This window comes from Arvicola amphibius, chromosome 3 (genome assembly GCF_903992535.2).
Source record: "Arvicola amphibius chromosome 3, mArvAmp1.2, whole genome shotgun sequence".
In the NCBI taxonomy this organism is placed as follows: domain Eukaryota; kingdom Metazoa; phylum Chordata; class Mammalia; order Rodentia; family Cricetidae; genus Arvicola; species Arvicola amphibius.
The window spans coordinates 116,651,961-116,662,453 of NC_052049.1; the positions used below are offsets into that span (position 1 = coordinate 116,651,961).

The 10,493-nt window shown below is 43.0% G+C and overlaps 2 protein-coding genes across 4 annotated transcripts; one reads left to right on the plus strand and one right to left on the minus strand.

Annotated features, from left to right (window-relative positions):
* Positions 1-337: 337 nt before the first annotated feature.
* On the minus strand, positions 338-7,045 carry Rbm7 (RNA binding motif protein 7). 3 transcript variants are annotated; one of them, XM_038323760.1, is made up of 5 exons: positions 6,851-7,041; positions 5,467-5,629; positions 4,450-4,537; positions 2,480-2,570; positions 338-1,609 (listed from the first exon to the last, which is right to left on the minus strand). In XM_038323760.1, the coding sequence occupies exons 1-5, from the start codon at positions 6,944-6,946 to the stop codon at positions 1,250-1,252; spliced, it is 798 nt and encodes a 265-aa protein (XP_038179688.1). In that variant the 5' UTR covers positions 6,947-7,041; the 3' UTR covers positions 338-1,249. The 3 variants fall into 3 exon arrangements, with proteins under 3 accessions (XP_038179688.1, XP_038179689.1, XP_038179690.1); XM_038323761.1 differs by lacking the exon at positions 6,851-7,041 and adding an exon at positions 5,727-6,345; XM_038323762.1 differs by having other exon boundaries at positions 1,368-1,609; positions 2,476-2,570; positions 6,851-7,045.
* A 69-nt stretch (positions 7,046-7,114) lies between these two features.
* On the plus strand, positions 7,115-7,684 carry C3H11orf71 (chromosome 3 C11orf71 homolog). The gene has a single exon (XM_038323763.2). It carries the CDS (start codon positions 7,281-7,283, stop codon positions 7,632-7,634), a length of 354 nt encoding a protein of 117 aa, XP_038179691.1. The 5' UTR covers positions 7,115-7,280; the 3' UTR covers positions 7,635-7,684.
* Positions 7,685-10,493: the final 2,809 nt, after the last annotated feature.

Genomic DNA, 10,493 nt, shown 5'->3' on the forward strand with positions numbered 1-10,493 from the left:
AGAGGTAAAAGCCAGTGGCTGGCTGTTTTGCTTTTCTAACCTTAGGTTGAACCCCAATTTCTGTTTCTGGGTTTTATTAATCTGGCTACACTATGCCAAGTAGGAACACAGAGCCTGGACACTTAGAACCTCGCTGTAGAGAGCAGTTAAAGAAATGTTCATAGCGCTATACACTATAATCTATGTTGATAAAGTCTAGCCATGCATCAAGGCAAACCTACAGAACATGCCATAAGACGGACAATCTTTACCAACCAAGTGTGAGGTGCCATGATTGAAAGCACATTGCTAACTTACTGGACACCGCTGACATCAGTGTTGCCAAAACAAAGACACATTCTCTTTTTATGTATTTAATATATTAAAAAGGAACATAGTATAAATGCTGTGGTATAAAGAGGATCCACATTTTTCACAGAATTCTTAAAAACGATTTTACAGTGAACAGGCATCAGCATCTTGAAACATGAAGTATTGTTAAACAAAATTTCAAAACTATAATCCTTGCAGTGAAACATTTTGCCATTTTATCAACATTGCTGTTCCTCTAAAAAGAATTTATCAACACTGTCTTCTTATGTAAAAATATACATGTAGATATTTAACTTCCTGAGTGACTAGTCATACATCAAATATAATTTAATGAAAGGATTTTAAAGTTCTTAGAATGAACTAGTATAGATTTATAATGTATGTTTGTGATAAAATTCAAGAGCATACCACAGAATTTGTACTTAAATTCTGAATTAGAAATTATGATTTATCCCCAAACAAAACCAATTAACTGTTTTAAATAAACTGTTAATAAAACGGTTTACTGAGTTCCATTTTCTCATTTATTAACAAAATGCAGATAGCCATTTCAGACTACCAACTTGGATGCTTCCTACTATATACACCAAAATGATTTCATTACCAAGAAAATCCTTGTAACACAAAAGGGTGAGATAATTCAAATATTTGCTTTATAATACAACCAATCGCTACAGTTCATCTTCCCTAGACTGAAGTGACTGGAATGGTGGGACATTCTTTGTATAGAATCCGCCCTCTTCAGAAGCCCTGAGGTACAAATGTGGAGCACAGTTCTGCCTTCTCCAGGAAACTGATGCTAGGCTTAGAAACTTCTCATTTTCAAAGACAGGTGGAAAACTGTGGGGCTACTCTGTACAGTTTTAGAAATATTTCCAGAACAACTTAATGAAAAGGGCCTAAAATGGCCCTGTAAACAATGTCCTTGGAATGCTTGCTAGTGTCGAGATGAGGACCATTTCCCACTTCTACTACTGTCCCTTCTGCTATCATAGTCATGGTTCCAGCCATCATGATTCCTGTCGTCATAGTAGAAATCCTCTCGGCCTCCTCTGTAATGATAGTCGGGCCCATAATCGGAGTAGCGCTGCTCACGACTATAGTGTCTATCTGACAGGTAGGGGTGAGAATTCTGTCTTTTACGCTGTAGTGACAATGCATCTTGGCGCCACTGGGAGCTGGAAGACTGGTTAAAGGGATGACCATGTGATTGACCTGACGGCGAAAATCCCAACTGATCTGCATGTGGAGAACCAAATTTCCCAGCATATGGCATCTGTCTGAAAACACTGTTCATCTGAGAGAAAAAAAATTGAAACATTAATTTTAAGTACTTCTCAACAGCAAAGCCAATGGATTAGTCAGTCAACAATACATAGAAAAAGAAAAATCAGAATCATCCTTGCCCAGATGTATCCCAAGTGAAATGTAATGACATGTGGTCTAATACCAAAGTTTCATACATACTACTTATTTCCAAGACTATCATAAGCCATCACTCAAAATGACTATCCTATAAATCATTGTAACAAACACAGGAAAAACTAGACGCTCACCAGCACTAGGAAAATCTCTGTGAAGGTGGCATACAATCTGAGTGTTAAGAAAATAAACTGAACAAAAAGAAATCTTTACAAGGGAGAAGCACACAGCAGATTCTGAATGGATTCTGAGAAAGACAGCTACAGTAGCAGAAATAGATCCTGCATCTTAGAAGCTGTTAAGGGTCGAGGACAAAAGCTGGGCATAGTGGCACACGCCTTTAAACCCAGCAGTCTGGAGACAGCAACAGGCAGATCTCTGTGAGTTCAAGGGTAGCCTGGTCTATAGTGCTCCAGGACAGCAGTGCTACATAGTGAGACTGCCACAAAAAAGAAAAGAATCGTAAGACAGCTGATTTGAGTTTTAGGGTAGGTATCATATTACAAAAACCACTTCAGGTAAGTTGGTCTAGAAGATAACGTGTTAAATTATTAAAACTGTAATGATCATGGTAGCCTAAATATTCAACAAAGTATTAAGAATTAAAATAAAGTTACTTGTGCTGAAAGGACGTAAGTAATAAAACTGACTGAGAAGTGATAAGTTGTCTAATGTATGTAACAGGAATACTTTAGCCCAGGTACAACTTTGTCTTAGCAACTCAATTGGGGAAAAAACTGCCTACCACTGCTTGCCGCTGATAATCTTCTGGAGAAGAGAAGGACCTCTGGACCATCTGTGCTGATGGAGTCATGTTACCCACTGTCCTTTCATAGCTGCAAAGAGAAAGCAGGAATGATGAGCGGTCATCATTCAACAAACACTCAACACCAGTAAGTCATGAGCAAGACAGTTCTCAATGATGAAAGTGATTAAGACAAGGACAGTTCCTATGTATTAGGGGATTGGAATAGCTGGAGGAACAAAGGGCACTGTACTTTAGGTCGGCTGATCAGGACAGCCTTTCTGAAAAGGACATATTTAAAGTTCTGTAACATGATGTTTTCTGGGAACACTGTTTTCCTCTTGTGTTACCTATTATCTTTACCGATACAATGGCAGACACAAAGACAACAGGGCTAGCACACAACTAAAGTATTAATTACTTGACTCTACAGAACAAAAATATATTGGTCCTCAAGCCATTGTTCAGACTGAGATTTTTTTGTCTAGCTACAAATGAAGGTAGTAGTAAAGAAACTAAATTTGACTTTAACTTGAACAATTAGGGAGGAAGGTATCGCTGAGACATTAAAGTGAAAAGGTTTGGATAACATTTGTTTCCTCATTTTAGTGTTGATTTAGACTTGGTGGAGGAAGGGAGGAAAAGGAGGCTCTCCTTTACTTTCTCTGGGGGACTGTGCATGTGTGGGGGGTGCTCAGAGCAGATCATGTGTCCAGATTGTAAGAGAGGCAAAAATTACAGTTTACTTTATGCCAGAGTATTAAAATAATCCACCCTAGCCTATGAAAAGAAGTGGCTAGCATACTTACTCAACCCTCTCAAGAAATTCTAAGGGGAAGATCTTTGCTCCATTTAGGATACCTTTGACTGTTATATGAAAGTAGCTGAAGAGTGTCAACTGAAAAGTGTTTAAACACCACTGATTTTGGCTGGCAAAAAAAGAACACAGGGAAAGCAATGTTTTTGTACTAATGCTTTTTATAATTCCTCCTTCCAACATTTCTCTTCACAGCAGCCATCCAATTCTCTCCAGCTTTGGCAATGCCTTAATCCAAACCAACTTTGATCCAACAGTCCCACAAGGTCACTTGCTAATAGCTTCCTAATTGGTATTTCTTTTACTAATGTCTTTTCTAACACATTCTTCTCCCACTGCACCAAGTAACTCGTTAAACTTCTAACTTCGTGTCATCACTTGACTTAAAAATATCTTAATGCTTTCTTCCTGTTTAGAATAAATCCTCCAAAACTTGACTGTAGCTCTGTCAGACCTTTACTCAGTCTCTATGCACTCATCAACATCCCTACTGCCTTCACTGCGCTGGCTTCCTTCAGGTCCTCATCCGTCTGCATCTTCTCCTGCTGTCAAAGCTCTCAAAGCATTTTCTACTTCTCGAGAGAACTAATTACAGTAACTAAACAGGTAGCCACGAAGTACATGTGCTCATCTAAATTCAAAGTTCCACTTGGCAGTGTATCATACTGTGGCTTGATCAGACCAACCAGGTTTGTCTCCACACACTGCTTAAAAACCGCTTAAATCTGGGCAAGCAAGTTAACCTCCATTCCATACTTTTGGCACCAAAAGTAGAGAGAGAAATCCTATCTCATGGTTGCTTCAAGAAGTAACTGAGATCATACACAAAAAGGATTTGGTGAGGCACTCAATAGGTAACAGGTATGTGCTCAATTCTACAAAGAAAGCCCTTTATGAATGATCATTATGACAAATATTTTTTGTCTCAATTCCATCTGTTTATGTGGGTAGGACGTGTCTTTACAAACACACGAGACTATAGTTGCATTTCATTTAGTGCAAAAGACCCACACAATCTATCTGCATCCAGCCTCCTTAGAAAACAAAGGCATGACATTGATCCAGCAGAGCCAGCAGCAAAACAGCTGGAGCATTATGAAGGAAATCATTCCCTCAGAAACTTTCTGACAAATGACTTAGTGAGAAACAGTACCTGTTAGGAGATGTGGAGGTAGGGCTTAAATTTCCGACATGATGCTGGGGATATGACACACTGGCATCCTGAGAGGCGTGACTACTTCCTAAAACATAATTTAAAATTTCTAATTGAAAACCAAAAAGCCCAACAACAATCTGAAATGTCTCATCCAGTCTAAATTACCACAAAAGAGATAAACAGTTTAAAAGCAGCACCAACCGCCCTCAAACTAAAACAAAACAAAGAAAACCATCACTCAAATTGCTATAGACTACCTCACGGGTTTTTAAGTAGGTAATACCAGAAAAAGAAAGCATTCCAAACAAGATACTAATGCAGAGAAACAGCCAATCTGGCCATGCTATTCTGATCTCCACAATGGACTGTGGGACCACATGGATGAAAGGCCTTAGCCTACCTTCACAAAACAGCAGCAAAGCTGGGTGGTGGTGGCACACACCTTTAATCCCAGCACTCGGGAGGCAGAGGCAGGAGGATCTCTGTGAGTTGGAGGCCAGCCTGGTCTACAAGAGCTAGTTCCAGGACAGGCTCCAAAGCTACACGAAAAAACAAAACAAAACAAACTAACAACAAAAAAACCCAGCAGCAACAAAATCACTGTTTGTAAATCACAGAGTACCCTGGGAAACAGCAAAATCTAAAATATTTCCATTAGTAGCCCCTAATCCAATCTTTAAAATAGAAGTCTGGTAAGTCATCAACATGTACAATCCCAACACTTGGAGAAAAAAACAGGAGGATCAAGAGTTCAAGGCCAGACAGTGAGTTTGAAGCTAGCCTAAAATACCTGTCTTTTTTTTTTTTTTTTTTTTGGTTTTTCGAGACAGGGTTTCCCTGTAGTTTCTAGAGTGCTGGGATTAAAGGCGTGCACCACCACCGCCCAACAAAAATACCTGTCTTAAAAACAAAAACAGAACATAAAAACAAACAAACAAAAAAAACCCTGGAATAGTAGTAGTGAAAGCAAAAGAAACCAAAAGCCTCTCCTTATCACTATACCTGAGTCATTACCTGATCGAAACTGAATTTTGATGGGCTTCCCGAAAAGTTTGATTCCATTGAGAAGATTCATGGCATAAGGAACAGATACTTCGTGTTTGAAATTCACAAATGCAAATTGTTTCAACTTGCCATCTTTATCTTTTGGAATTTTCACCTTTATTACTGGCCCAGCCTACAAAGAAAAGGATTCAGAACTTAAACAAGGCAGTTTCAGAAAAACATTGAAAGTTCAGAAATAAACAAGAATGCAAGCCCACAGTGGCACATGCCTGTATTGTCAGCAGTCAGGAGGTGCAGGCAAGAGGATTGGTTCAAAGTCAGCCTCGGAGTCCCAGGCTACCAAGGCTACATACAGAGACTGTCTCTCTGTCTCAAATACTACAAAGAGAACACAAAGTTTTAAACAGTAGAATGTAATCAATGAAAAGTTTCTGCACCCTGATAAGCCTCTTCCCCAATGCAACAATCCGAATCTGACCAAATCAAACCGAATTAGATAATGTCCAAGTTTAAGGGATAAAACGCTCCAGGATGATTTTCCAGCGCCCCAAAGAGACAGAAAAAAAGAGATCAGAAAACCATATGTCTGTTTTCTGGGGGGGTAGTTTAAATACCCTGTTGGAGTGGTCTTGAGCATCTCTAGGAGAGCCCTCATCATTTGGCAGGCCGAGATATGGCAGGGTTTGGAGAGAGATGGGGGAAGAAGCTTGGGTTGGAACTTCCACCAGGACATTTCAGACTCTTTGGGTACATAGATGCCAGGGGCTGGGGGTGAAGCTTCCACCAGAACAACCAAGATCTCATTAAAAGTAAGGCGGTGGTGGCACACACACGCCTTTAATCCCAGCACGTGGGAGGCAGAAACAGGCAGATATCTGGGAGTTCGAGGCCAGCCTGGCCTACAAAAGCTAGTTCCAGGGCAGGTTCCAAAGCTACAGAGAAACCCTGTCTCTCGAAAAGTTAAAAAAAAAAAAAATTGACTTCCGCATCGATCAACTATAACCAGAGATTGAGTCATGAAGCAGGGCAGGCTCGGTCTAACTTTTCGGACTTTTAGGATAAACATGCCAATGCTGTTTTCCTACGTTAAGTTTATAGTTTTAGAAACACTTCAATGTCTGCAATTTCATACGCAAGTTAAGCGAACAGAGAAGCGGAAACGTGTGAGACGAAGCAAAGCCCAATAAACTCACAGAGAAGACGAGGTACACAGGAAAGGGAAAGCAATGCTGAGGTTCCGTCCCCGGACCTTCACCTGGACGAAGACGCTGACACCCACATCCTCAGACGTCACTTTTGGCCCGAACGCCCCAGGGTTCCGGCCTGGCGCGCTCCGCTCCTGACTTGGGCCCCTGACCGCCCCAGTCGCCCTAGGACCATGCCAGCGCCTTACCTGGTGGAAGAGCTCGAAGAGGAGCTCCTCAGTCACCTTCGTCTCCAGGTTACCCACGAACAGAGTGCGGTCGGCCTCCGCGGCCGCCGCCCCCATCTCCGCCGGGCTTCCAGTCTCGGGCCTAGTCCTACTACTCGCGAGCGGGCCGCCGACTGTACTGCGCACTCTTAAAGACACCCGCGTCCTCTCGTTCTGACGTCACGACGTAAACGCCCGTCGCGCGAGAGCGCAGGGCCGCTACGCATGCGCATGAGGAGCCCGTTTCCGGCGGCGGCTTCTTCCGGCGGCGGCTCCTTCCGCCGTTGCGTTGAAAATGGCGGCTGGAGTCGGTAACGGTTGCCTCCGACGCGGGCTGGAGTGATTTGCGGCGCTGCCGAGGGCCCAGTTTGGTCGTCGTACGTCAAGCAAACACCGCAGGCGGTGTTTGAAAATGGCTCAGAACTCGGCGTCTCTGTCGGCCGGCGATCAAGCCAACAGGGTGGCCTACCGGTCCTCCCAGGGCGATCTCAACCAGCCTACCGTGGCTTGGGCGATGGTCTCCGGAGACAGCTTCCTGGTGACCAGTCTTGAACCGAATCAGGCAGGACCTCGCCCGCCAGCGCGACCCAGCGTTCGGACCGACAGACGTCGAATGCCCGTCGGTGGCCGCAGCCGTAGCCGAAGCCGCCAAGGCCGATTCTCGCCTTACCCGATCCCTGGCGTCAAGCTCGACCTCTTAAGAAGTGTGCTGCAGCAGCGTCTGGTTGCCATGGGAACTGCCCTGGCAGCCCGCATCTCGGCGTAGAACAAACGCCTCCTCTCCCGTAGCTTGCAAACAAGGCCTCTCTGAAATCATTTGTTGTAACGGCAGTTTCATTTTTACTGGTGTATATTCACCGAGGTTGGCGGTTAATATAGCCTATCTTAATATAGTAGAGTTTGGCCGGGCTTAGTGACACTCGTTTTTAATCTCGGGAGACAAGCTCTGAGTTCCAGCCCAACCTGTTTTAGCTAGTTTGGGGGCATCTTAATAACGATCCTTATGGGGACAAGAAGGATGTAGGAGAGATTTTCTAAATGACTGAATGTAGTCTCTTGTTCATACTGGTCGAGACTTGCCATGTATTAAGGATGGTCTTGAAATCGTCCTCCCGCCTACCTGTGCCTTGTCGGTGCTGAGATTTACAGGCGTGAGCCACACACCCAGCTTGAGTGACACTCAATACAGAATCCAGCTGTATCTGATTTCCACAACCCTCCCTGAACTCAAGCTTTCTCAGCTACCTTCCTCTTTACCTTAGACTACCCTTGAATTTGTGTTAGGGAAAACAAATTATCACACTGCTTTATCCTTAACATCTTTCCTCACCACCTCGCAGGGTTCCCCAGGTCCCCCACGTGCTCCGTTTTTTACTAATGTCTACAGACTCCATTTTTAGGGTGTCACTCTGTAGCCCTGTCTGTTTTGGACCAACAAACTTGTTTCTGCCTCCCAAGTACTGGGAGTAGAGGTGTGTCCCACCAGAACTGGACAGACAACGCAAAACACAAGTACTCTTCCAAATTAAGCCAATGTACATACTCTTCCAAAGACTTCAAATGGATTGTTATATGTGTCATGTCATTAACTCCAAGCTTTTGTTTGTTTGTTTGTTTGTTTGTTTTTTGAGACAGGCTTTCTCTGTGTAGCTTTGAAGCCTGTTCTGGCACTAGCTCTTGTATACCAGGCTGGTCTCAAACTGACAAAGATCCCAAGTGCTGGGTGGGATTAAAGGCGTGCGCCACCACTGCCCGGTTTGTCATGTCATTAACTCCAAGTTTAGTGTGAATGCTGGTACAAAATACGCTGGCGGGGCCTAAGTTGTGTCACAGCCACTCCTTATTTTTCTGCTCATTATGATCACCTGAAGTCTTTTGTCTTTACTCTTGAGTCTTGGAACTTAGGGCCTTCCTGTACTGCCCAGGTTGGTCTAGAACTGGAAATCTTACCTAAGCATCCCTAGTGATAGGTGTGTACCCAGCAGCAGGTCAACTTCACACATCCCTGCCCTCAAGAGCCATGAATGCATTCTGAATGGAGAAGCTAATAGGAAATGGCCACACTCAACTGTTCATTAAATGTAGTAATACCATTCAGTATTGATTGTGATTGCTTCCTATGATAACTGTTACTATGGTTATCTTAGGTGGCTGATCGTTCCTATGCTGTTCTCCAGAGTAGTCTTGGGAGAAAGTTTGTGGGGCTTTTGTTTTGTTCTCAAACCCTGTCTATTCAGACTCAATTGAGATACAGCAAAATCACCACATACTACACAGTGATAGAACCACATCTTAAGATGAGAATTTCAGTAGCGTGATTGGTACAGGGAGAAGATTGGAAATCGTGCTAAAGGAAGGATGCTGCCAGAATATTATTAGCTACTTTTCATTGAGTGTGCGGCATTGTGTTAGAGGCAGGTGCAGTAGGTTGAGCTGATTGAATTCTGTGCCTGCTGTTGTCTGCATCAGGCACTTAGAATGAAGTAGTGAACAGATACATCTGTGGCTTTGCTCTTATGGCTCTTTATAGTATGTAAGAAGGATATTTATGTTGCCAGGGTAGTCCAAGGTCATCGAGCTGAGGTAGAACTTGTAACCTTTCAGCCAAGGTCCTTTATCTGAACCATGCAACACAGACACAGCATGAGGTAGTTCCTTTGACAGTTTTTCTGAAGATTATCTATTTATTTATTTGACTTTTCACATTTTTTTTGTTTGATTTTTAGAGACAGGGTTTCCCTGTAGTTTCTAGAGCCTGTCCTGGAACTAGCTCTTGTAGACCAGGCTGGCCTCGAACTCACAGAGATCCGCCTGCCTCTGCCTCCCGAGTGCTGGGATTAAAGGCATGCGCCACCACTGCCCTGCCTATTTATTTATTTGAAACAGAGATTCTCTGTGTGGTTTTGGAGCCTGTCCTGGAACTCTTTCTGTAGACCTGGCTGGCCTCGAACTCAGATCCTCCTGCCTCTGCCTCCTGCGTATTGGGATTAAAGACGTTCACCACCACCACCTGGCTGAAGATAATTTATAACAAAACTATCCCAGATACCTGAAAGGAAGTTAGCTGAGCTTTAATGGGAAGTCATAGCTGAGAAAATTCCACTTATATAGTATGGGTTTTAGACTGGAGAGGAATAGTGAAATGAAGCTTGAAGAAATAGAGCAGTCCCAAAAGTTAGAGATGTCTCGTGTTGGAAAAATACCACCTCCAAAGGCAGGAAGTTAGCTACCAGACAGTTCAGAAGAGGCTGAATCCTGAGTTTAGCAAATGCTTTGAGTGCAAAGTAGGGCTAAAGGACTTCATGTCTTGCCCATTTGTCTATTCTCTACTAAGAAGACATTCTGTTGAAGTTGAACATTGGAAAGTAGGGATTAAGAAATTTTATGATTAAAAAGGGTAGTACCTCAGCAAATGAGGGTACTATATAGTATGAAAGAGGGTGCTAATTAAAGATAATGACCGGCTAAGTACTCATCACCTTGGAGGTGGCTTGGCATTAAATTGTTTATGGTATATATCCTACCTGAGATTTGTAAATGAAGAAACAAATGTCATGAATACCTAAAAGTGCACTTGGGCAAAGGAGGACCTGGAGGGAGTTGTCTTCATTTCTGTTCTGGTGTT

Bases quoted from the DNA above. Each gene is read 5' to 3' on its own strand.
- Rbm7 (XM_038323760.1), bottom strand. From the start codon at position 6,946: ATGGGGGCGGCGGCCGCGGAGGCCGACCGCACTCTGTTCGTGGGTAAC. The intron at 5,630-6,850 runs GTAAGGCGCTGG...TTTTCTTTGTAG, and splicing joins TCTTCGAGCTCTTCCACCAG to GCTGGGCCAGTAATAAAGGT. The intron at 1,610-2,479 runs GTAGGCAGTTTT...TTTTTCTCTCAG, and splicing joins ATTATCAGCGGCAAGCAGTG to ATGAACAGTGTTTTCAGACA.
- C3H11orf71 (XM_038323763.2), top strand. From the start codon at position 7,281: ATGGCTCAGAACTCGGCGTCTCTGTCGGCCGGCGATCAAGCCAACAGG.